This window comes from Bos taurus, chromosome 27 (assembly GCF_002263795.3).
Source record: "Bos taurus isolate L1 Dominette 01449 registration number 42190680 breed Hereford chromosome 27, ARS-UCD2.0, whole genome shotgun sequence".
NCBI classification, from domain to species: domain Eukaryota; kingdom Metazoa; phylum Chordata; class Mammalia; order Artiodactyla; family Bovidae; genus Bos; species Bos taurus.
This window is the reverse complement of record NC_037354.1, coordinates 8,041,894-8,067,912: the sequence shown is the minus strand read 5'-3', so window position 1 is coordinate 8,067,912 and position 26,019 is coordinate 8,041,894. Positions and strand designations below refer to the sequence as shown.

At 37.1% G+C, this 26,019-nt stretch overlaps 1 protein-coding gene across 1 annotated transcript in view; it reads left to right on the top strand.

Moving 5' to 3' along the window:
* Positions 1–26,019, top strand: part of VEGFC (vascular endothelial growth factor C) — an 85,466-nt gene that overhangs the window by 35,515 nt on the left and 23,932 nt on the right. The window contains exons 2-3 of the mRNA NM_174488.2: positions 21,782–21,995; positions 23,692–23,882. Coding sequence (NP_776913.1) covers positions 21,782–21,995; positions 23,692–23,882 — 405 coding nt within the window. The remainder of the gene's footprint in view (positions 1–21,781; positions 21,996–23,691; positions 23,883–26,019) is intronic.

The following is a 26,019-nucleotide window of genomic DNA, read 5'->3' as shown; positions in this document are numbered from 1 at the left end:
AAATAGGGCATGTTTTGTGTAACTAGAATTTGTATACTGATACATTAGATATTTTAAAAATAGTTTTTTAAGAAACAATTATCATTTGTTGAGCTAGAAGAATCATTTTAAAATGCATCTTTAAAAATAAAATGAGTTATGCTTCACTATGTAGTTCATTGATAAATATTTAGTCTATAGTTTTCTTCTATCTCTATGTGTTTAGCTAAGAATTGTTTTTAACTTGGTGAACATTACCCTATTTAGGAATATGAAAAATGCTGACGCAATTTCAAACTACTTTGAGGCACAGAAAGACTAAATAATGTAGATGCAACTAAGTTTTTAATTTTTGAGGCTAGATCTAAAACTCTAGGCTTTTATATATTGAGTGAATAGACAGACTAATGGTTATTGGCAGTTACAATTCAAGAAAAACAACAGAAAATCTAACTATTGGCTCATTAAACAAAATATAGTCACTTTATTTGAAAAGTTTGCTTGAAATATGGGTGAACGTTAACAAATAATAAAACCTATCCATTGTCCAAAAGCATGCAACCTTTTATTTTTGTATTAGCAATTTAGGTGCAAATTATTCCAATAGTTTTCTTCTTATTCAAGAAATGATTTTCAGCACTGGACCCCTTAGAAAATTCTCTGCTTACAAAAATAAAGGTGTAAATCTTCTTTGGGGAGATATTGCTTGGGGTAGAGCTAGTGCCTCTTCTCTAGCAGAAAATAAGTAAAGTAAATTCATTTTTGAATAAACAAGTACACCTTTTTCAAATAAGGCCAATTAGTTTCCAAAGCCTTTGCTATTTTAGATATTACAGAAAGCTATTTAAATGTGCCAGTTATATAAGATAGATTTCAAAAGATTATGAGAAAGAGTTTTACATACCTCACAGAAACAATTTTATAGTCCTTTCAAATAATAATTTTGGAACTGAGCCAAATGGCAAGCAGCTCCTGAAGAGTACCTGTGATGCTAGTTGATCCAAGGTCCCTTCACACTTTCAGGTCAGTATTAGGTCCTCCAAGATTAAACCTTGCAGTATTCTATTCAAACCATCAGCAGTTGTAAGAAAGCATTTACAAGCTCTTACATGTTTCACAATCTCTTGCTCCATTGAGTTCCTATGCACTGAATAGGCAAAGATAAGAATTTAGTTTCTTGGAAGATTTCCTCTAAGTGCCTCTGTCCAATGCATCCAGTGCTGACAAAAAGAAAAGGTGGTAGTGGTTCAGTTCAGTTTAGTCACTCAGTCATGTCCAGCTCTTTGCAACCCCATGGATGCAGCATGCCAGGCTTCCCTGTCCCTCACCAGTGCCCACAGCTTGCTCACACTCATGTCCATTGAGTCAGTGAAGCCAACTATCTCATGCTCTGTTGTCCCCTTTTCCTCCCACCTTCAGTCTTTCCCAGCATCAGGGTCTTTTCCAATGAGTCAGTTCCTTGCATCATCAGGTGGCCAAAGTATTGGAGCTTCAGCTTCAGCATCAGTCCTTCCAATTAATATTCAGGACTGGTCTCCTTTAGGATGGATTGGTTGGTCTCCTTGCAGTCCAAGGCACTCTAACACCGCAGCTGAGAAACATCATTCTTTGGCGCTCAGCTTTCTTTATGGTCCAACTCTTACATCCATACATGACTACTGAAAAACCATATAGCATTGACTAGATGAAACTTTGTCAGCAAAGTAATGTCTCTGCTTTTTAATATGTTGTCTAGGTCGGTCATAGCTTTTCTTCCAAGGAGCAAGTGCCTTTTAATTTCATGGCTGCACGCACCATCTGCAGTGATTTTGGAGCCCAAGAAATTAAAGCATGTCACTGTTTCCATTGTTTCCTCATCTATTTGCCATGAAGTGATGGGACCGGATGCCATGATCTTAAGTTTTTTGAATGTTGAGTTTTAAGCCAGCTTTTTCACTCTCCTCTTTCACTTTCATCAACAGGCTTTTTAGTTCCCCTTCACTTCTGCCATAAGGGTAGTGTCATCTGCATATCTGAGGTTATTCATATTTCTCCCAGCAATCTTGATTCCAGCTTGTGCTTCATCCATTCTGGCATTTCACATGATGTACTCTCCATATAAGTTAAATAAGTGGGGTGACAATATACAGCCTCAATGTACTCCTTTCTCAATTTGGAATTAGTTCATTGTTCCATGTCTGGTTCTAACTGTTGCTTCTTGATCTGCATACAGATTTCTCAGGAGGCAGGTCAGGTGGTCTGGTAATCCCATCTCTTGAAGAATTTTCCACAGTTTGTTGTGATCCACATATTCAAAGGCTTTAGAGTAGTCAGCAAAGCAAAAGTAGATGTTTTTCTGGAACTCTCTTGCTTTTTTCTGTGATCCAAGGAATGTTGATCTCTAGTTCCTCTGCCTTTTCTGAATCCAGCTTGAACATCTGGAAATTCTTGGTTCACGTACTGTTGAAGCCTAGCTTGGAGAATTTTGAGCATTACTTGACTAGCGTGTGAGATGAGTGCAGTTGTGCGCTATTGGCATTGCCTTTCTTTGGGATTGGAATGAAAACTGAGCTTTTCCAGTCCTGGGGCCACTACTGAATTTTCCAAATTTGCTGGCATATTGAGTACAGCATTTTCACAGCATCATCTTTTAGGATTTGAAATAGCTCAACTGGAATTCCATCACATCCACTAGCATTATTCATAGCAATGCTTCCTAAAGGCCCACTTAACTTCGGCCTCCAGGATGTCTGGCTCTAGGTGAGTGATCACACCATAGTGGTTATATGGGTCACAAAGATCTTTTTTGTACAGTTCTTCTGTGTATTCTTGTCACCTCCTCTTAATATCTTCTGCTTCTGTTAGGTCCATACCATTTCTGTCCTTTATTGAGCCCATCTTTGCATGAAATGTTCTCTTGGTATCTCTAATTTTCTTGAAGAGATCTCTAGTCTTTCTCATTCTATTGTTTTCCTCTATTTCTTTGCACTGATCACTGAGGAAAGCTTTCTTATCTCTCTGTGCTATTCTTTGGTACTCTGCATTCAAATGGGTATAATTTTCCTTTTCTCCTTTGGCTTTAGCTTCTCTTCTTTTTTCAGCTATTTGTAAGGCCTCCTCAGACAACCATTTTGCCTTTATGCATTTCTTTTTCTTGGGGGTAGTCTTGATCACTGCCTCCTGTACAATGTCACGAACCTAAGTCTACAGTTCTTCAGGACTGAATCAGATCTAGTCCCTTGAATCTATTTGGCACTTCCACTGTATAATCATAAGGGATTTGATTTAGGTCTTATATATATCAACGAATATCTTTTTTCTTTTTCTTTTCCTTTCTGTATTATCATATGTAAAAAATAGAACTGGGTCGAATACCTGTGAGTCAGAATTCTCTTTTTATCCCCCAAATCTGGACAGATTTACACTGTTCTGAATAATGTAAGTTATTCTATAATGTTGAAATTTAAATTGTTAACATAAAACATGCAATCACCTATTTTACCAAGGTTCCTTTATATTTTGGAAACAAGTTTTATCAGATATGTTTTAAGTTAGCTGTTCATGCCTTTTTCATCCACTTTCATGGATTCCGCTAAAAGGCCAGATGGTTTTGAAATCTATTCTCAATAACTGGAGAGTCTCAGATCTTGGATTTTGTGATTGTTATTAGTCATTCGCTCCCTCGAAAACCTCCTGCTGCTGTGTTTTTAGTAGTCTCTTTCTAGTTAGGATTCCTCAAACCTATGTCTTTGAAATCCCCAAACCCAAGTTCATTCTTTCGGCAAATTAGCAAGAACTGGTTAGGAAAATCCTCATCTCTCGGGTAAGTCACCTGTCAGTGAGTCACCACCTTTTTGTTACCTGCACTGCACCCTCCTGGATCAGTCACTGCCCTTGCTCAGGTGCCCAGTGACCAGACTTTCCAGTTTCATTTTACAGGGTGTGCAGAAGAACTAGACTTCAAACCACTCCTTCCTTTCAGAAACACTCTGTTACCTGCAGATTTCATGACAATGCCTGTTTCTGCCTCTCACTTGGCTGTGTCGCTGGTTCACCCCCAGGACTCTGAGTGTCAGGTTTTATAGTTCCCCAGCCTAGGTTCTGTGCTGCCCTCTGCTCACGCTGTGCCTTCTTAACTGCACACGTGGCTTCATTTTCCAACCAGACACACAGACAACTGTCAAGTAGGTTTTTCCTGATCAGTAGAACCACATATCCTGCTTCCTCACTTCCACATGGATGCCTTAAATGCCCCCAACTCTCACATGTCTAAAATAAATCATTTTCCCCTAGTCAAAACGCATCCCCCCATAGTGTTCTCTAGTCATCCTGTGTCACGCACACCAGAAACTGGTATTCACAGGGACATTTTCCCCTCTTTCTCACTGTGCAAATATAAACCAAATACTCTAGGTCTTAGTACCCAGTAGCCCTCAAACTTTTTTGAGGTTTGCCACAGTTTACCAGACTCCACGTCCACACAGAGAACAGTCTGTCACACACAAGGCGACGTTAAGTACTTGTTGAACGATGATGACTACAATTTGATCCCTTGTTAAAAGTGGATAAGCAAGAGCCAAGTGATGAACTTAAAAATATTGCTTAAATAGCTAGAGAAAACAAAAATGCCTCTAAGAAATTGCTTGTATGTGTTTAATCTCACTTTGGTATCAGTAATAATGGTCTCATTGAATAAAGTAGGTCATGTATTTTTCGTACTGTATTTTTTAAAAATTAAAAAAAAAACCACTTTTTAATGGCTGAGTAATACTCCATTGTGTATATGTACCACAGCTTTCTTATCCATTCCTCTGCTGATGGACATCTAGGTTGCTTCCATGTCCTGGCTATTATAAACAGTGCTGCGATGAACATTGGGGTACATGTGTCTCTTTCCCTTCTGGTTTCCTCAGTGTGTATGCCCAGCAGTGGGATTGCTGGATCATAAGGCAGTTCTATTTCCAGTTTTTTAAGGAATCTCCACACTGTTCTCCATAGTGGCTAGAAGGAAAAACATAAATACAGTATACTAACGCATATATATGGAATTTAGAAAGATGGTAACAATAACCCTGTGTACGAGACAGCAAAAGAGACACTGATGTATAGAACAGTCTTATGGACTCTGTGGGAGAGGGAGAGGGTGGGAAGATTTGGGAGAATGGCATTGAAACATGTAAAATATCATGTAAGAAACGAGTTGCCAGTCCAGGTTCGATGCACGATACTGGATGCTTGGGGCTAGTGCACTGGGACGACCCAGAGGGATGGTATGGGGAGGGAGGAGGGAGGAGGGTTCAGGATGGGGAACACGTGTATACCTGTGGCGGATTCATTTTTATATTTGGCAAAACTAATACAATTATGTAAAATTTAAAAATAAAATAAAATTAGAAAAAAAAAAAAACACTATTTCTTCAAAGTGTTTGTGTACGTTTGGTATTATTTCTTCTGATGTTAATGTTTCATAAGTGTAATTCTTCTCTAACAATTTCTAATAATACTGTAGGGTTTTTCTCTAAGAGTTTTACTTCCCATATTTCCTGTTTTTGTTAGATTCTGTTTGTTTGATTTTTCTCTTTTTTACTTCAGAGATTTTCCTCAAATTTCTTATCATCCTTTGTTGTTGTTTTTGTTTATTCTTAAGGTTGAATCACTGAAAGAAATCAATAGAAGTTCATTCTGGATTGTAGAACTAGTCAATAGATAGGATTTAATACAGAGCAAGTGGATAGAGATCTGGTTTTGGTTTTTTGTTTTGTTTTTTTTTAATTTTATTTAATTTAATTTAATTTTAATTTCCCACTGGAGGAAACATCTCTGTATATATATATATATATATATCTTTTCCCTGTGGCCACAAAGACTCTACAGAGAAAAAGCATTCTATGACTCGGGGAGGGAAGTAGGTATGCGTGAGTAGTGGTGGAGGGCCGTTGAGGTCCTAGCTAGCATGGTACCAAGCAAAGTAAGAAACGTGAAAATTTACTTTTTTCAGTGCAGGCTTTTTCTTCATCCCCTTATGCTTTCATAAGTCTTGTCCTGCTCTTTGCTGTACTTGGTGACCCTGGAATGAGCCTCTGGATCAGGCTAGGGTTTCAAAGGTTAGTTGCTTAACTGGATACACTTCGTAAATGGAGAATCTGAGGGTTAAATTTGGTCTTTATGTTTAAAACCCGTCTGTCCATTTTATCTGTTTCTTCACCTCCATTTTGCATAGTACCCGTGCGTAGCTCTATTTGAGGATCTGAGGCATAAAATGACTTGCTTCTTCTAGCCATCCCCAGCTATTCCCAGCATGGTTTTCAGCTCTGTCTCCTCTGATAACACCTCTATGTATTTCTTAAAAAAAAAAAAACAGTATCTTTCTTTCATCTCTTATTCTCTCCTATCCTGTTCTTTTTACCTCTGTGGCAATGATACATTACCCCTATTTTAGCGAAGTTCTGGGAGGAAGCAGAGCTATACACTTGACTTAAATTTGCCAAATTTAACTGAAGTTGAAAGATTAATTTTTCATTCATGACTGACTTGGTTGTAGCTCTGTTTCCAATGAATATTGTTAATAAACTGAAAAAAATGCATGTAGAAGCATCTGTTCTATAGGAAAAAGTAAAAGCAACTAGACACCTGATTTTTATATTGTTAGTACCTCATCATACATTTGGAGAAGGAAATGGCGGCCCACTCCAGCATTCTTGCCTGGAGAATCCTGTGGATGGAGGAGCCTGGTGGGCTGCTGTCCATAGGGTTGCACAGAGTCAGACACGACTGAGGTGACTTAGCATGCATGCATGCACTGGAGAAGGAAATGGAAACCCACTCCAGTATTCTTGCCTAGAGAATCCCAGGGACGGAGGACCCTGGTGGGCTGCCATCTATGGGGTCACATGGAGTCAGACACAACTGAAGCGACTTAGCAGCAGCAGCATACATTTGTCATGACCCCTGATTGCTTTTGCTCATCAACTGATCTAAAAATTGACACACTAGAAATGTTATGTCCATCATGATGTATCATCACAAAGGGAAGGATGATAAATTAAATATTTAATTCTCACTGATATTGAACTCATGATTGTTACCCCCAAATTTTCTGTGAACCCTGTGGTTGTTGATTTTGCTTTCTCATTTGGTACCCTTTTGCTTTGAGTTTTTTGTAGCCACCTCTATCTTTATGTCCTTTTCACCTTTATTTTGTGGTGTGGCAAGACTTCCATTCTGATGAAATGGGGATAGTTACTTTTACTAGCTAATAAGAGGTTGGGGCCAGACAGGAAACGTGACGGTCCAGTCAGGCTCTGTGTACTAGAGACATCAAGGCAGGGAAAGGAGATGATTCTCCAAGATCCTGGACTTTTAATTCCTGAGTTTCAGGGAAATGCAGTAAATCAATGGTAGTCTTACAGAGTCTGCATTTGATAACCTTTATGATGTGGGGAAGCAACAGTTAGCACTGGACATGGAACAACAGACTGGTTCCAAATAGGAAAAGGGGTACATCAAGGCTGTATATTGTCACCCTGCTTATTTAACTTATATGCAGAGTACATCATGAGAAACGCTGGGCTGGAAGAAGCACAAGCTGGAATCAAGATTGCCAGGAGAAATATCAATAACCTCAGATATGCAGATGATACCACCCTTTGGCAGAAAGTGAAGAGGAACTAAAGAGACTCTTGATGAAAGTGAAAGAAGAGAGTGAAAAAGTTGGCTTAAAGCTCAACATTCAGAAAACTAAGATCATGGCATCTGGTCCCATCATTCATGGGTAATAGATGGGGAAACAGTGGCAGACTTTATTTTTGGGGGCTCGAAAATCACTGCAGATGGTGATTGCAGCCATGAAATTAAAACACACTTACTCCTTGGAAGAAAAGTTATGACCAACCTAGATAGCATATTCAGAAGCAGAGACATTACTTTGCCAACAAAGGTCCATCTAGTCAAGGCTATGGTTTTTCCAGTGGTCATGTATGGATGTGAGAGTTGGACTGTGAAGAAGGCTGAGCGCCGAAGAATTGATGGTTTTGAACTGTGGTGTTGGAGAAGACTCTTGAGAGTCGCTTGGACTGCAAGGAGATCCAACCAGTCCATTCTAAAGGAGATCGGTCCTGAGTGTTCTTTGGAAGGAAGGAATGATGCTAAAGCTGAAACTCCAGTCCTTTGGCCACCTCACGCGAAGAGTTGACTCATTGGAAAAGACTCTGATGCTGGGAGGGATTGGGGGCAGGAGGAGAAGGGGATGACAGAGGATGAGATGGCTGGATGCCATCACTGACTCGATGGATGTGAGTTTGAGTGAACTCCGGGAGTTGGTGATGGACAGGGATGCCTGGCGTGCTGTGATTCATGGGGTTGCAAAGAGTCAGACACGACTGAGCGACTGAACTGAACTGGTAATGTGGGGGGGAAAAGGAGCTACAGGTGTAATATTTCAGTTGCAACATAATTCTGTCTTTCCTATTCATGCCCCAAGCTACTGACTTCAGAATGTATTTTTGAGGCTATGTGGTTTAATTCACCTTACATCACCTCAAGGGAGAAATGCAATCAAGTGCTAAAAAACTTTCCACTTAAAATATAAAATGAATGGGATCTTCATTAATCCAATTTTCACTTATTAATCTTTGCATGAATAATCACTTCTTTTGTAACTTTTTATGAGATCTGTGTGAATCAGACTTTCTTTTTTCCTTCTTTCTTTCTTATTTCTGGATTTTTAAATTTTTCCCTAAGCACTGATTGTATTTGATTTTTGAATGTGAAAATAAAATAGAGGAAAATAATTCAGATTAAAAGGGTATGGATTTCTTATATTACTGTCTAACCATTGACTTAACCTTGTCAGCATGTTTAAATAGTTAAAATGTACTGTTTTTCAATATTACTTTTAAAAGAAAATTGTGGTTTTTTTCTTATTCCTTGATTTAGACTAAACAGGAACATTTTCCTAAATGATACCTTAGTCACTTAAGAAAAAATATATATCATTGTCAATAATTACATTGGGACTATTTTAATAAGATTTCAATTGAATTACCTTTAAATATTTTTCTAATGTTTCTCTTTGGTTTTAGGCAAGTCTTATTTGTAGAGTTCTTCCATGACATGAAAAATGATAGGAAACTGCTTTTATTCCATCCTCTTTCATTTATTCTTTGACTAAATACCATATACCAGATATTCTGCAAAAGGTAGGCAATAAAATAAGCATGATAGGGAGTAAATAAGAATAAATATGCTAGTGTTTACAATGTCTGAAATAAATATGAAGGAAACAAAAAGTTGCTAAGCATATGTCAATCAGGTTATTTAACTACAGTGGATAGAAAGCTGCAGTGATTACGTGACCTTTCAGCTGATGTCTTAATAAAGAGAAAGCACCAGCTGTGTATAGTGCCGAGACATACAATTCTAGGAATGGAATAAAGTTGTCTAAGGTTTTAAACTTGAACACATCATGACATTGTGAAGATATCTATGTTCTATGACTTAAGGTGGCAAGGGTATAAGATTGGAGCATTGATGGGAGTCATATCACTCATCGCCTTAGACTGGATTTTATCTGAAGGAGAGTTGGATTTTATTTGAAGTCTAAGCCACTGAAACACAGGTGTATGGGATCATTCAATCAATAGGTGTTTATCGAGGATTCTTGTGATTTGTGGATGAAGAGTCAATTGGAGGGGTAAACAGAGGAGTGGAACAGATCAGTTATGAAGGTAATGCAATAAATCAGGTGAGAGATACTGGCAGCTTAAATTTGGAGGTCAGCAGTGAACATGGAGAAAAACTACTGTATTTTAGAGGAAAATTATTAGTACTTGCTGATAGACCATATTTAATATGATATAAGTAAGGGAAGGAATGAAAATAAGGGTTAATTCCCAGACTCCTAACTAAACAACAGGTTAGTAAGTTTTAATGAACTGGGAAAAGCCCAAGAGGAAATGCATTTGGAGAGGAAATTCATCAGTTCCGTTTTGCGTGTGCTCAGTCATTCAGTCCTGTCCAACTCTTTGTGACTCCATGGACTGTAGCCTGCCAGGATGCTCTGTCCATTGGATTTTCCCAGCAAGAATACTGGAGTGGGTTGCCATTTCCTCCTCCAGGGGATCTTCCCAATTCAGGGATCAAACCCACACCTCCTGCCTTTGCAGGCAGATTCTTTATTACTGAGCCACCAGGGAAGCCCAGTTCCATTTTACTTATGTTAAGAATGAGACCTTGAGAAATCTGATCATGTTTTTCAGGGTTGGGGAGAGATGAGGATACTTGGAAAGAAGTATAAGGAGAATGTCAGGAAAACTATTTCTGAGCCCTGAGAATTCAGACATTCAGGATAATGTACAAGATAAGTCAGCAAAGGTCACCGATAATAACTGCCAGTAAGGGAGAAGGAATAGCAGAAGAGCATGGCTCAGGGAGGAGAAGAACACATTTGATGGAATAAGAGCAGGGTGATCCCCAAGACAGAAGTGAAGTGTGACAGGTCACAAGGGCTCACACAGAAGTTGTGGGGACTCAGTTCCAGTGTAGTGACTGTGGGGGCCTTGACAGTTGAGAAACACTGGGTTGGATGAAGCACAAGCTGGAATCAAGATTGCTGGGAGAAATATCAATTACCTCAAATATGCAAATGACACCACTCTTATGGCAGAAAGTGAAGAGGAACTAAAAAGCCTCTTGATGAAAGTGAAAGAGGAGAGTGAAAAAGTTGGCTTAAAACTCAACATTCAGAAAACTAAGATCATGGCATCTGGTCCCATCTCTTCATGGCAAATAGATGGGGAAACAGTGGAAATAGTGGCTGACTTTATTTTGGGGGGCTCCAAAATCATTGCAGATGGTGACTGCAGCCATGAAATTAGAAGATGCTTACTCCTCGGAAGGAAATTTTTGACCAACCTAGACGGCATATTAAAAAGCAGAGACATTACTTTGCCAACAAAGGTCCATCTAGTCAAGGCTATGGTTTTTTCCAGTAGTCATGTATGGATGTGAGAGTTGAACCATAAAGAAAGCTGAGCACTGAAGAATTGATGCTTTTGAACTGTGGTGTTGGAGAAGACTCTTGAGAGTCCCTTGGACTGCAAGGAGATCCAACCAGTCCATCCTAAAAGAGACCAGTCCTGGGTATTCATTGGAAGGACTGATGCTGAATCTGAAACTCCAATACTTTGGCCACTTGATGCGAAGAGCTGACTCATTTGAAAAGACCCTGATGTTGGGAAAGATTGAAGGTGGGAGGAGAAGGGGACGACAGAGGATGAGATGATTGGATGGATGGCATCACTGACTCAATGGACATGAGTTTGGGTAAACTGTGGGAGTTGACGATGGACAAGGAGGCCTGGCGTGCTGTGGTCCATGGGGTGGCAAAGAATCGGACACAACTGAGCAACTGAACTGAACTGACAGGTGAGACAAAGAATAGCACAGATATAGACAGCGCTCTCCAACGTGGAAGCCGTGACCGAGGGCAGAAAAATGACAGCAGCTAGGCAGGGATGTGGGCCTAAAAAGCATTTTCGTCTACTTTTGATAGCTTTCTTTGTATACAGTTGCCTAAGCTAATAGGAACACTACAGGAGAGAGAGACAGAGGAAGACTTAACATGAGGAGATGCGTTCCTAGACAAAGATGAACCCAAGGCCCTGCAGAGTTACTGGCTTTGCAGAGGATGAGGAGAAGCGCTTTATTCATTTTGTATATAAATTGCTGTTTGTCCACTGGATGCGAGATTGAGAAAACGGTTTGAAATTAGCATGGAAATAAATTGGCATGTGATAAATGGACCGGTGGTGAGCATTGATAAAGAAAAAATTATTCTCACACTTGTTAAAATGCATAGGAAGGAAGATTATTCTTCAGGACTTGATCAGGGTCAAGCCAAGTTGTTCCTGAACTAAGCAGTGAGGGATCTGTAAGTCTTGATAAGAAGTGGCTGTGGTTTCCCCAAAGCTCAGAGATACTGCCCTCAGAAAAACATTCCAAATCCTATTGCATTAGATTTGGCAACAGACTGTCATCATTTCTCTAACTTGGTTATTTACTGAGTGTATATCCTTTGCATACTCTAACCACCCACCACAAACACATACATGTACCCCCTTCCAGAGCCAGAATTCAATTGTGGTCCAAAATCAGTACCAAAGGAGATAAGTAGTTGAGTAAATGAATTTATAAATAAAAGAATGCATAGAATTTATGCTTTTGCTATTTAAAAAAAAATCCTTGAATAGGTTTTAATTATAAAGAATTTAGCAGCTCAAGGGTTAGTGAAAATGCAAAATGAAATTTTTGTGTTTTTCAGACACAGTACTTCTGGTTAAATAATTCAACTTTACTTTACTCAACATTGTTTCATAGCAACAAATTCCCCTCCCTGACACTTTGGTAAATAATCTGGAATCTTTTAGACATAGAAGTACATAAGGAACAAGAAATTCGTCTGGAATTAATTGCAACATACAAAATAGGTACGCCTTAACATTAGCAAATTCTTTGGGCAAAAACAAATTTGAGAATCTTACAATTAATATGCTCATCTCTTAAAAATTATAATCTCTAGCATGTAGACTCAAAAAAAGAAGAAATCTTGGTTATAAATAGCATGCCTAGAACAGTTCTTTGGCACATAGGAGTCATTCAATAAAAGTTTTTAAAATCATAAAAATTTTCCCTTCTTTGCTATTTATTTAAAATATTTTATTAGGGACAAGCAACTGCTTAGTATACCAGCCTTCTTCCTTTGTACTTCACCTTTCTAAGTACTGTCTTCTTAACACAGAGAAGCTTTGCACAACACATTTTATTATCTACATTTATAAATGGGAAACCACAGGCTTGGGATATTATTAATATCATTTTCTACACTTATTAAAAACTTACTATAAACAAACACTGGCCTATTTACCAAAACCTGAAGAAATCTTCAGGCTCTGCCAAATAACGCTGGGGTAGGGGAGATCATTCCTGGCTGAAAGCTACTCTCTATAGTATGTATATAAGAATATTTGAATAAGGTGTGTGCTCAGTCACTTCAGTCATGTCCAACTCTTTGTGATCCACTGGCTGGTAACCTGCCAGGCTTCTCTGTCCATGGGATTCTCCAGGCAAGAATACTGGAGTCGGTTGCCAGGACCCCCTCCTTGGGATCTTCCCAACCCAGGGATTGAACTCATGTCTCCGGTGTCTCCTGCATTGAAGGTGGATTCTTTACCTCTGAGCCACCGGGGAAGCCCTATTTGAATAGTAAGTTTTAGTTTTTTGGCATTTCTTTAGTAGTCAGTAAATGCATTCACTATTTATGGCTTCACGTGAACTACCTGTTGCTATTAGTGTTGGAATTAATATTTTTGCAATCTTTTCACTATCCTAAGGGGGGAAAAGTCAATTTCATTTGAGAACAAAAGACAAGTAAGAGGTTTTCAGTGTTCAGTGCAAGGATCTGTGTACAGAGTATCATACCCATTGCGCTGATAATGCAGACTTGTCAGTCTACACTGACATGAGAAAGTTGTCTCAAAAATAACATGATTAAAAATGAATGTTTAAAATATTTTCTAAGAGTCTAACTTAGATTTTAATGAAACATATTTGACTTTTTATTTAATTCATATATTTGGTAAACCAGAAAAGTAATTTTTATTTTTAAAAAAAGCTTATGCTACTTGTAATGGATTTTAAAGAATCCATTCTTTATTATTAGAGAAGGAAATGGCAACCCACTCCAGTATTCTTGCCTGGAAAACTCCATGGACAGAGGAACTGGCAGGCTACAGTCCATGGAGTTTCAAAAGAGTTGGACATGACTGAGCAGACATGCATGCATTCTTTTTATGGCACTGTTTTTCAGCACTTACAATAAAAAGGTCAGAGGATTAGGCAAAATTTAAAACTTCCAATTAGTAACTTCTAGTATTAAACTCAAATTTAAATACCTGCTTCCAGGGTTACCTATCTGTGGCACATCAGGTTGGTGTAGACATGGATGATGGGTGACCCGTGGGAAAGAGAATCCCAACCTGACACCTTCACTGAGACATTAGGTAACATGATTTGCTAAGGTTATGTAAAACATCTATAAACTTTTATTCCTTAGAAGGATGCCATTTGATTTTCCGGAATTATTTGTGATTTTTACCAAAGGATGATTTTTAAAGTGATTTATATAACTATGTATTGGACAATTTCTCAAATCTAAACTCTCTCCAGGATGCCACTTAGCCCAAATTTTGTTTTTAAAGCCTTTAAATAATTAGAACATACTTTTACAGTTTATAAATTTGACCACAGTGGGTGGTTACCTGAAGGAAACAGAATGATCCACACGTTCACCTGTCCTAATAAATGCCATAATTAGATAAGAAAGATTGCATAAGCAAGTTCCTTTGCTATTTTAGGGGCAAAATAAATAACTTCAGTAACAGATTATTCTAGAGCTTCCCAGATGGCACTAGTCATAAAGAACCCGCCTGCCACTGCAGGAGACATAAGAGACTCCAGTTTGATCCCTGGGTTGGGAAGATCCCCTGGAGGAAGGCATGGCAACCTCCTCTAGTATTCTTGCCTGGAGAATTCCATGGACAGAGGAGCCTAGCAGTCCCAAAGAGTCGGACACGACTGAAACGACTTAGCATGCACCATGCAAGCACTTATTCAACTGATTTGATTATACCCTATTTTCAAAGAAAGGAAGAAAACCGAATAATAGTGTAAAGCTCTTTATCTTGGTAACTGCTTTATGTTTTTTTGCTATTTTGGTTTCATAGGACAAACATGATTGTATATGATTACTAATATGACAAATAATTCCTTTCCAAACTTTTTAGTTGGTTTCTTATTAAACTGATAATTTAATCATATCATCCTCCCTTTGCTTTATCTTATGAATTTGTCTATGAAAACATACACTTATTTCAAATATAAAATTTTACTTGAGCCAGACTTTTAAAAATGACATATGGACAGTTTAAGAAATAATGTGTGTCCCTTATTTTCTAGTTTGAACATTAAGGAATTTTTCTCCCTGTCTTCCCAATATAGATATATTAAACAGCTAATCAGATTTACCTATGATCCTTTTATGGTCACTTCATGAAAATCCAGTAGTATGGTCAAAACTTTCTTTGATGGACTCTTGCCATTCTTTTGATTCTGATTGTGAATATCTGATAAGAGTATATGCTTTTAGGTGAAAGGAAATTTTCCATAATTTAATTATGTGCATTTCCCCATGAATTTTTAACTTCATAAAAGTATTAAATAAATGCCTACTTTATATACAGCATAGTAATTAACTTAAGATTGTTGTTCAAAGGGACTGTAGTTTTATTAACAGCTAATTTCTACTCACTGGCAAATCTAGGACCACTGCCAACAATCCTAGATGAATGCCATGGCTTTCACCTCTCATTGACTCTCTGGAATCACTCAGGTCTTGGAGGAAGGGCAACCTACATGCACTTGGGTCTTCTTCCTACCTCTGAATAACTCCTAGTGATCACAGAGCAGCAAGAGGAAAACTAGTTTTTACCAACTATGTGTATATAGTTGATCAGAGCCTACTTTCAATATCATCTCAGGTGTTCATTTCATGTTATGATTCTTATGTTACAGAGAATTGTAGAGTGTGGGTAAAATCCCAAAGCTCTTTCTCATCATGTAACTTCTAGAATCAGAGATCTTGCTTCATCTGGCTCTTGGCAGAGTAAGAAGGAGGTGTGTTTTGGCTGTAGGAATCACCAAAGGAGTTTATGCTTGGTTGTAGCTCTGCTTTCAACACTGCACTCTCAGGTTTTATTGCCACAGCATCTCAAAATCTTCCAAAAACTGTCACATGGGTTATAGTCTACAAATGTATACTTGCTGATGATACAAAGGAGTAATTACAGTATTCTCCTAATTGATCCCTCCAAGACAGAATGCAAAGTTGGATTCATTCTTAGATTATGTTAGGCTTTCCATTACAGTTGAATATCCATTAGTAAGACACTATTTTAAGACACACCAAATCCCTTTGGAAAATAAAAGGAATATATTAATATTCAAGAAAATGACCTCAGCATTCTGGAAAACACTGGTGAAGTAAAGATTCAAGAAAGGATTGACAAAGGACCAGCTTTTCATATGGATAGAACTTCTGCTTGAAGGAATTTAGTGTTTCCTTGGTTCAGAACTCATTCTAGGTTGCTGCAGCCTCTTTTACTTCTTGAAAATAAACTATCAATGTGAATGTGCCATGGTTAGCAGGTAATACCTATTCTCAAGATTTTGTTCTTCCTGGATTTACAGAAAGCACTATAATGCTTAACAACTCAGTATCTAGATCACTGCTCATTTAGAACAAAATTGCAGAAGGCAGATCTAAAGAAGTTCTGCCCTAGAGCTGGCACAATACTCAGAGTTACAGTTTGAAACAGTTTATCTAAAACCGTAGTCTCCGTACTGTGCTTCTGTTCCCCAAAGATGGTAAAATGACAAGTAATCCCACTCCCAACTATGAAATGTATAATATACATTCATATTAAAGGTCTATTTGAATCATCACAAAAACTCCATGAGGAAGATACCATTATTGGCATTTATGGGGTAAAATGAGGTTCAGAGGAATGAAATCTGATGTTACTCAGTTAAGTCTGTAGACTATACTACAAAGCTACGGTCATCAAGACAATATGGTACTGGAACAAAAACAGAAATATAGACCAATGGAAAAAAATAGAAAGCCTAGAGATACACGCACACACCTATGGGCACCTTATCTGTGACAAAGGAGGCAAGAATATACAGTGGGTAAAAGATCGTGTCTTCAATGAGTGGTGCTGGAAGAACTGGACAACCACATGTAAAAGAATGAAATTAGAACACTTCCTAACACCATGTACAAAGATAAATCCAAAATGGACTAAAGACCTAAATGTAAGACCAGAAAATATAAAACTCTTTTAGAAGAAAACATAGGCAGAACACTGTATGACATAAATCATAGCAAGATGCTTTGTGACCCACCTCCTAGAATAATGTAAATAAAAACAAAAGTAAGTGGGACCTAATTAAACTTAAAAGCTTTTGCAAAGCAAAGGAAAATATAAACAAGGTGAAAAGACTACCCTCAGAATGGGAGAAAAGAATAGTAAATGAAACAACTGACAAAGAATTAATTTCCAAAATATACAAGCAGCTTATAGAACTCAATAGTGAAAAACAAGCAACCCAATCAAAAAGTGGGCAAAAGACCTAAACAGACATTTCTCCAAAGAAAACATATGGATGGCTAATAAACACATGAAGAGATGATCAACATCACTCATTATTAGAGAAATGCAAATCAAAACTACAGTGAGATATCACTTTACACTGGTTAGAATGGCCATCATCAAAAAATCCACAAACAATAAATTCTGGAGAGGGTGTGGAGAAAAGGGAACATTCTTGCACTGTTGGTGGGAATGTAAATTGATATAGTCACTATGGAAAACAGTATGGAGATTCTTTAAAAAAAAAAAAAGAAACTAGGAATAAAACCACCATATGACCCAGCAATACCACTTCTAGGCATATACCCTGAAGAAACCAAAACTGAAAAAGACACATGTACCCCAATGTTCATTGCAGCACTATTTATAATAGCTAGGACATGGAAGCAACCTAGATGTCCATTGACAGGTGACTGGATAAAGAAGCTGTGTTACATATACACAATGGAATACTACTCAGCCAATAAAAAGGAACACATTTGAGGCAGTTCTAATGAGGTGGATGAACCTAGAACCTATTATACAGAATGAAGTAAGTCAGAAAGAGAAAAACAAATACCATGTATTAATGGATATATATGAAATCTAGAAAGATGGTACTGACAAACCTATTTGCAGTGGAGATGCAGACATAGGGAACTGACTGATGGACAGTGGTAGGGGAGAGGAGGGTGAGGGTAAGCTGAATGGACAGAGCAGCATGGAAGCATATACGCTAACATATGTAAAGAGGTAGCCAATGGAAATTTACTGTATGACTCAGGGAACTCAAACTGGGGCTCTGTAATAACCCAGAGAGGTGGGAAAGGGCAGGAGGTGGGAGGGAGATTCAAGAAGGAGGGGACATGTGTACACCTATGGTTAATTTATGTTAGGTATGACAGAAAGCAAACCAACGTTGTAAAGCAGTCATCAATCAATTAACTATATATATATGTATTATTTTTTTTTAACTTACAATAACAAAAAGGTCTGCAGCCAACATGAATATCTGGATCTTTTGATACTACAGCTTATTTTTCTTCCATGCAAATATGGCAACTAAAATCTAGTGGGAATAAGTAAATTACTCAGTATCAAGCTTTTTTATAACATTTGCCTGTGATAGCTTCTGCTTTTGCCAATGGTTTTTTGGTCTTATAAAATTATATTATTTATTCAGGGGCTCTAGTCCCAGAAGTGGATTTGTTTTAAATCAAATAGTATATCAAAGGCATGGTCTGTGCAGATATAAGAAGAGTGAAGTAAATGAAAGGCTGAAATGAGAGCAAATACTGTAGCCTTCCAACATGCTTAGAGATGATTACTGTTACATATTTATTCAGATAATAAAGCTTTACATTTAAATTTTAAGATATAGAAATATTTTTGTTGTTGTTTAGTCCCTAAATCATGTCTGACTCTTTGTGACCCCACAGACTCTAGCCAGACTCCTCTGACCATGAGATTTCCCAGGCAAGAATACTGGAGTGGATTGCCGTTTTCTACTTCAGGGGATCGTCCCGACCCAGGGATTGAACTCATGTCTCTTGCGTTGCAGGCGTATTCTTTACCACCGAGCCACCTGGGAAGCCATAGAAATAGATAAAGAACATAATAATTAACTTAATCTTACAACTTGAAGAAGATAACTTTTTTGCCACATATATTTTACTCTTGAGAATACATACACACATGCATGCAATCTGTCTAGATATATTGTTTTCTGAAATAAAAATTGTACCTATATGTACATATATGAACAGTGTGTATAGAGGTATATTATATATAAGCTGTGTTTTCTCCATTTTCATAGACTGTATTATGAGCCTCTGTTCACATCTAGATTACATATTCATATCATCAGTTTATAGTGACATTACTTTCTGCGCTAGTTTCTGTATTGTACGTTATTCAATCAATTCCTAATTATTGTATGTAAAGCTGTTTTTTATATTCATTATCATAGACAGCCTCATGATAAATATGTACATATTTCTGGCATAATTATATTATCACTCCTGTTAGATAGGGAATTTAATTCCAAAGTGCATTCACTGTCTAAAATGGAGCTTGTTTCTAAGGCCTTCTAAGTTGAAATAGCACATTTTCCTTGAATAGCTATACAAATTTATACTCTCACCAGGACTGAAAGGGACGCTAGTTTCCTTCATTTCTGCTGTCAAGTACACATGAATTGTATTTACTCTCTGTGAATATGCAGTTCAAGCACTTTGTCTAGTTTTCTATTGAAGTGTCTGCTTATATCTTCTTAATATGTTCATATAATATTTTAAGAATATTAGCCCTTTTCTATCTGTCATGTGTATTGCCAGTGATTTTTCTACTTTATTGTCTGTCTTTTGTTTAGTGTTTTCTACCATAAAAATAGTTTACATTTTGTTTTCCTGTTCACTTCTAGAAAGGCCTTTTTTCAATCTAAGAGTATAAATAGCGTAACTTATTTTCTAGTATCTTTTTCATTTTTTATACTGCATTTTCTCTGTTGTGAGTTTATATGCTTATGTTTTTCTTCTGTTTCTCTACTGGGTAATCAATTGTTTTCTCTTACAGATGTAATTATTGTTAGAGTTATTTTCCTTTTTAAATTTTAAAGTACAAAAGTGATTTGCCATGAAACTTCACATAATACTTAACTGAAAGCCCTCTTCACCAACAGCCTTCTCAAGCAATAGTTTGGTGTGTACCTTTCACCGTGTCACACAATGTTGGTGTTGTATTGCTCCTTTTGGTAAAGAGAACATTCCTGCCTGTTTCTTGTGAGACTCATGTGATCAGGTTAGGTCAAAACCTGGCTTTGATTCCAGCTGAGTCATGGGGGAAAGTAGTACCCCAGGGCCCAGGGACCCACCAGTTACACAGTCTCGCATTACTCTGGTATTCAAGGGCTAGTCATGCAAACAGGCAAACAGAACCCCACCCATGACATGTTCCTCCAGGTGGCAGTGACACAGATACACCTATGCATTTTGCCATCTTTCTCTTCAGTAGTAATCCTTTCAGATTCTGAAGTGTTGATGATTCTTGAATCTTGTGTCTCATGTGCCATTTTCCTGAGAAAGATATTTCATACACATTTAATTGGGAGACTGTGAGAGGATATTTTGTCACTTTTTTTTTTTTTTTTGTCACTTTTGTGTAAGCTAAGATCTCTTGTCCACCTGACTCTTGATGTATTCAGTAGAGTAGTATTTTGTATAACTGCCTGGTGTATCATCCTGTAATCTTCAAGAAAACCATGGATTACTATCAACACCAGGCTTGAAGAGATGAATCCATATGCTCAATTCACACAACAGTGAGGAAGAGGGAAATGCTGAACTGCACGGCCAGTTTTATTATCTAATAGGAAGGAACCCGTTTCATAAGCTACTGCCTAGGAGGCTCTGTGATAATGTAAGAAAACTATCTTAGATTATGTTTCTCAAAATGTAGTACAAAAATCACCTACATCAGAATGACTTGGAGTGTGGTGGAAAGACTTTCATTTTAACTGTATTTTGATTTTTAAAGCAAATGAATGAATTTTGTACTTCAGAAATTAGAAAGGGAAATCTGTAAATTGTTGGAATGTAGATTCCTGATGTCATACAAGATACCTGGCAGGGGAGGTAGGGGGCAAGTATCTGCATTTTTAACACCTCTTTGAGACTTAATGTCCAAAGTATTTATTTCTATAGTTAGACTTAAGATGGGATAATCATGGAAATATAAAAATAAACATTTGATGATGTATTTCACTTTGCATATAAAGTTAAACAATGTCCCATTTACCATAGTTTCGAGGTATAATTTAGAAAAAAAAATGTATTTTTTTTAGATATGGTAACTACTTCAGTATAACTTGGAATGTTCTACTTAATTGAATACACCAATATAGACCGTTAACTAATTAGCAGAATTCATGTTCTCTGAGCTATTGTAGCATGTCTTTTTACTGGCAGAATAAATCTTGATGATCAGACTTTTTGGAAATACTGGAAGGCTCCACCAAAATGTAAACCTTATTGTGATTCTGTTATTAAAATCAATGGGATCTTTTGTTCTAAAATAGTTTTCATAAACTAAAATTCCTAATTTCAAGCATCCTGCTTAATTATATTTTATTGGTGTTAATTACTAAAAGTGAAACAAAGAATTATCATAGACTGGATTTTTATCTAATCTTATTTATGTTGGAGGGTAATAGAAGCTTAGATAACTTTTAAACTTACACATTCATCAACTTTGTAAAACAATGAGAAATAAAATAAGCTACTTTAGAAATTATTTTAAAAATTGTGTCTCAAAATTTTCTATCCTAATGACCAAATGTGTATTTTATATTTTAATTGTGATATTTAATTTAAATTGTGTTATTGATTCAAATCAAAAGATGAATATAATTTTACCAAGAAAAGTTAAGCAATTTGGGGAAAATAATATTTTAATAGAAATCTATCATGTATTTATATATATATGCACATATACATATTTATATCAAACAAGCCTGAAGGTTTTCTAGTGCATCTGTTTCCTTAATCTGAGAAGTACTATGTTGCATTCTTCTTCCACAGGCTTATGCAGGCAAAGAAATGGAGGAGCAGCTGCGGTCAGTGTCCAGTGTGGATGAACTCATGACTGTGCTCTACCCTGAATATTGGAAAATGTACAAGTGTCAGTTAAGGAAAGGAGGCTGGCAACATAGTACAGAACAGGCTAACACCAACATAAGGACAGGAGAGACTCTAAAATTTGCTGCAGCACATTATAATACAGAGATCTTAAGAAGTAAGTATGGGAAAAGAAAATATATAATAAGCTTCATATGTCAACCCAGTGCAAATTGCCGTTCTGATCCTTTAATTTCAGCATTTGTAGTACTATTGAATACCTTTAAGGCCAAAAGTAAAACAGAAAATAAAGAATTATTTTCCAAATACAGAACTTTAAGATTTCACTGTGAGTGGTTAAAGTGGTTTCTTAAAAAATAAAGACAAGTGCATGCATATCAGCACACTAATTTTTTTTTAATTGAGATGATACCCCATCAGAAAAATTTTAAAACATACAAACAAATTTTATACACTATAACACTTCAATCACTTAAACATTCTATATCACAAAAAATAATTGCACATAACTTTTCTTTTGCTTTGGATATAGAAATGTTTACTTTCCACATCATCCAAAATCATCTTGTCAACTGCTATTTGTTTCTTGTTGCTTTGGATGGAACTTAACTTGAGAGCTAGACTTTGGTAAAGTTAATGAGACATCTCTAAGCAGCAGTCACAAAAAATTATGGTGTTGCACAAAGTGGCATAGACCCCCTGGTGGTCTGTTGTTGGGCTACTTAAAAAATAACTCCTTTCAGTTGTTAGATATTAACTGATATAACGGTTTGAGATTGCAAATTATTTTGAAAACAAAAGCAAACAAACAAAATGGCTTCATGACTGAATAACCCACAGTTTATATCTTTTTTTCCTAGAAACTTTATATTAGGGGAAATAGGAGAAAAATAAACTAGAACATGTAAGAAGTACATCATCTGTAATGAGGTCTTTAAAGAGTCAACAGTGCCATAGGTAAAACACCAACTCACTGGAAACAGAATTCCAAGAGAAAGCATGAAAGGAATAGGAAGTTTTGACTTCCCTGAAAAAAAACTTTGTTCAGGATACATGTCCCAGTTGCTAGAAAATACCTTCTCATTTCAAGTAGCTATCACCAAGACATGGTCACCAGCCTAAAAATGAGTTTCCAAACCAAAGCCATCATCTCATTCACAACTCAGTTTAAAAAGAGAAATTAAACATGTTGTTTATATTTGTTTTGCAACATTAAAAATACTACATATAATAGCAAATGAGCATGATTCTATCTCCATGGGTTTTATAAGCATCTACATGTTAAATTTTCAGGGATCTCCCAGGTGACTCAGTGGTAAAGAATCCACCTGCCAGTGCAGGAGCCAAGAGACAAGGGTTCGATCCCTGAGTTGGGAGGATCCCTGGAGGAGGAAATAGTAACCCACTCCAGTATTCTTTCCTGGAAAAAAACCCATGGACAGAGGAGCCTGGAGGCTAAGTCCATGGATTCATAAAGAGTCGGACATGACTGAGCACACATGGACAAGTAAAGTACTGTAGAATCTATTCTAATTGTCTTGTAGAATCTACGATATTTGTAGGGTAGAATTATTCTAATTGTAAGGAAGCATAACACTAATGTAGCTTGTTACATGGTACTAGACATTAGTGTTTGTTTGTTTTTTTTTTAATAGAAAATACCTTTAGCTGCTCTGTTAAAGACCATATCCTATTCCAGCTCACAAGGCAATGTAGGATCCCGTCAACTATTTCTTTAAAGTATTATATATCTAAATCTTAACTCTGCAATCCATTGTGAGTGACTTCCAACTGCTGTGGGTTTTTCCACTTTGGCATCTGAGTAACTTACGGCCTTCCCTGTGACCCGACAGGTATTGATAATGAGTGGAGAAAGACTCAATGCATGCCACGGGAGGTGTGTATAGATGTGGGGAAGGAGTTTGGAGCAGCAACAAACACCTTCTTTAAACCTCCATGTGTGTCCGTCTACAGATGTGGGGGCTGCTGCAACAGCGAGGGGCAACAGTGCATGAACACCAGCACAAGTTACCTCAGCAAGACGGTAGGTGCGCGGCTCCGGCAGGGCGCTCCCCGGCCCGGCTTCACCTCTGCTCCCTTTCAAGGAGCCCTGGTTCAGGGACTTCCCAGAAGTCCAGTGGTTGCAACTCTCCGCCTTCCAATACTGGGGGCGTGGGTTCTGTCCCTGGTCGAAGACCTAAGACCCTACATGCCTTGCAGCCAAAGAACTAAAACATTAAAAAAAAAAGAAGCAATATTGTAACAAACTCAATTAAGACTTTAAAAATGGTCCACATCAAAAGAAAAAGATTTTTAAAATAAATTAGCTCAATTCAGAGCTGCTTCTATTGTCTGTGAAGAATGAAGTTAATTTTTCAATAGTTGTGTTTTTGATGAGAGACTATCACCAAAAAAGTAACTGATACTTTGTGAACTCTGTTTATATAGTGGCATCAAAGCCACGTTTTAAAAATCAAATGGAAAAACTTAATGACAGTATCATATTCTCCAAAAGGTAGTATTGATTTTTAAAAGATACTAAGATTAAAAATAATGCTGTTTTTATATTCAAGTTAAACTCTTATTTAAAAGGAATTTTGGTATTCTGAGTCTGATGAAAAAAACGTTGACTTTTTTTAAAGTTACAGAAAATAAACATGAGGAATTTAGGAATTATTGTAAAATACATTTTTTTAATATCTTTAGTTGTGTATATTTAAAAATATTTCAGTCAAGTGGTGTGATATGCGTCCTAGACAATATTGTTTATTACTGTGGTACTTCATTTCAATGAAATATCAACTTGCATTGATTTTTTTTTAAAGGCATAGATATACCAATTGAGTTTTCCAAAGAATAAAGGGCTATGTCTCTTTTAAAATTAGGATGATATGCAATACACTCAAAGGATAGATTTTTGAAAAATTATTTTACCAAATAAAACAAAATGTATTAAGAGCTCATAATTTATCATTTTAGAACTGCCTTATTGGATTTAGTTGATGAAATTTTATTTTTTAAGTGCTTATATCATATAGATTTGAATGACAGCTGTTGTAGTATTAGAATTTTATTGTTCATTTCTGGAAATTCCTGTGTTTTCAATAGTTCACTTATTTACTTGGCGAAAATAAGTAAACGGTTGACAACATCCAAAGATATTTTTCATTACTTAGTTCAGTTCAGTCACTCAGTCGTGTCCGACTCTTTGCGACCCCGTGGACTGCAGCATGCCAGGCCTCCCTGTCCATCACCAACTCCCGGAGCTTACTCAAACTCATGTCCATTGAGTCGGTGATGCCATCCAACCGTCTCAGCCTCTGTCATCCCCTTCTCCTCCCACCTTCAATCTTTCCCAGCATCAGATTCTTTTCCAATAAGTCAGTTCTTCACATCAGGTGGCCAAAGTATTGGAGTTTCAACTTCAGCATCAGTCCTTCCAGTGAATATTCAGGACTGATTTCCTTTAGGATGGACTGGTTGGATCTCCTTGCAGTCCAAGGGACTCTCAAGAGTCTTCTCCAACACAACAGTTCAAAAGCATCAATACTTTGGCACTCAGCTTTCTTTATAGTCCAACTCTCACATCCATATATGACTACTGGAAAAACCATATAGCTTTGACTAGATGGACCTTTGTTGGCAGAGAAATGTCTCTGCTTTTTAATATGCTGTCTAGGTTGGTCATAGCTTTTCTTCCAAGGAGTAAGTGTCTTTTAATTTCATGGCTGCAGTCTCTATCTACAGTGACTTTGGAGCCCAAGAAAATAAAACCTCTCACTGTTTCCATTGTTTCCTCATCTATTTGCCAGGAAGTGATGGGACCAGATGCCATTATCTTAGTTTTCTGAATGTTGAGTTTTAAGCAAACTTTTTGACTTTCCTCTTTCACTTTCATCAGGAGTCTCTTTAGTTCCTCTTCACTTTCTGGCATAAGGGTGATGTCATCTGCATATCTGAGGTTATTGATATTTCTCCCAGCAATGTTGATTCCAGCTTGTGTTTCATCCAGTCCAGCATTTCTCATGGTGTACTCCACATATATAAGCTAAATAAGCAGGGTGACAATATACAATCTTGACATACTCCTTTCCCCATTTGGAACCAGTCTGTTGTTTCATATTATTGTTTCATTACTAATCCCCACAAATTCTTCTACTGTGTGTTAATTAGAGAGTGTT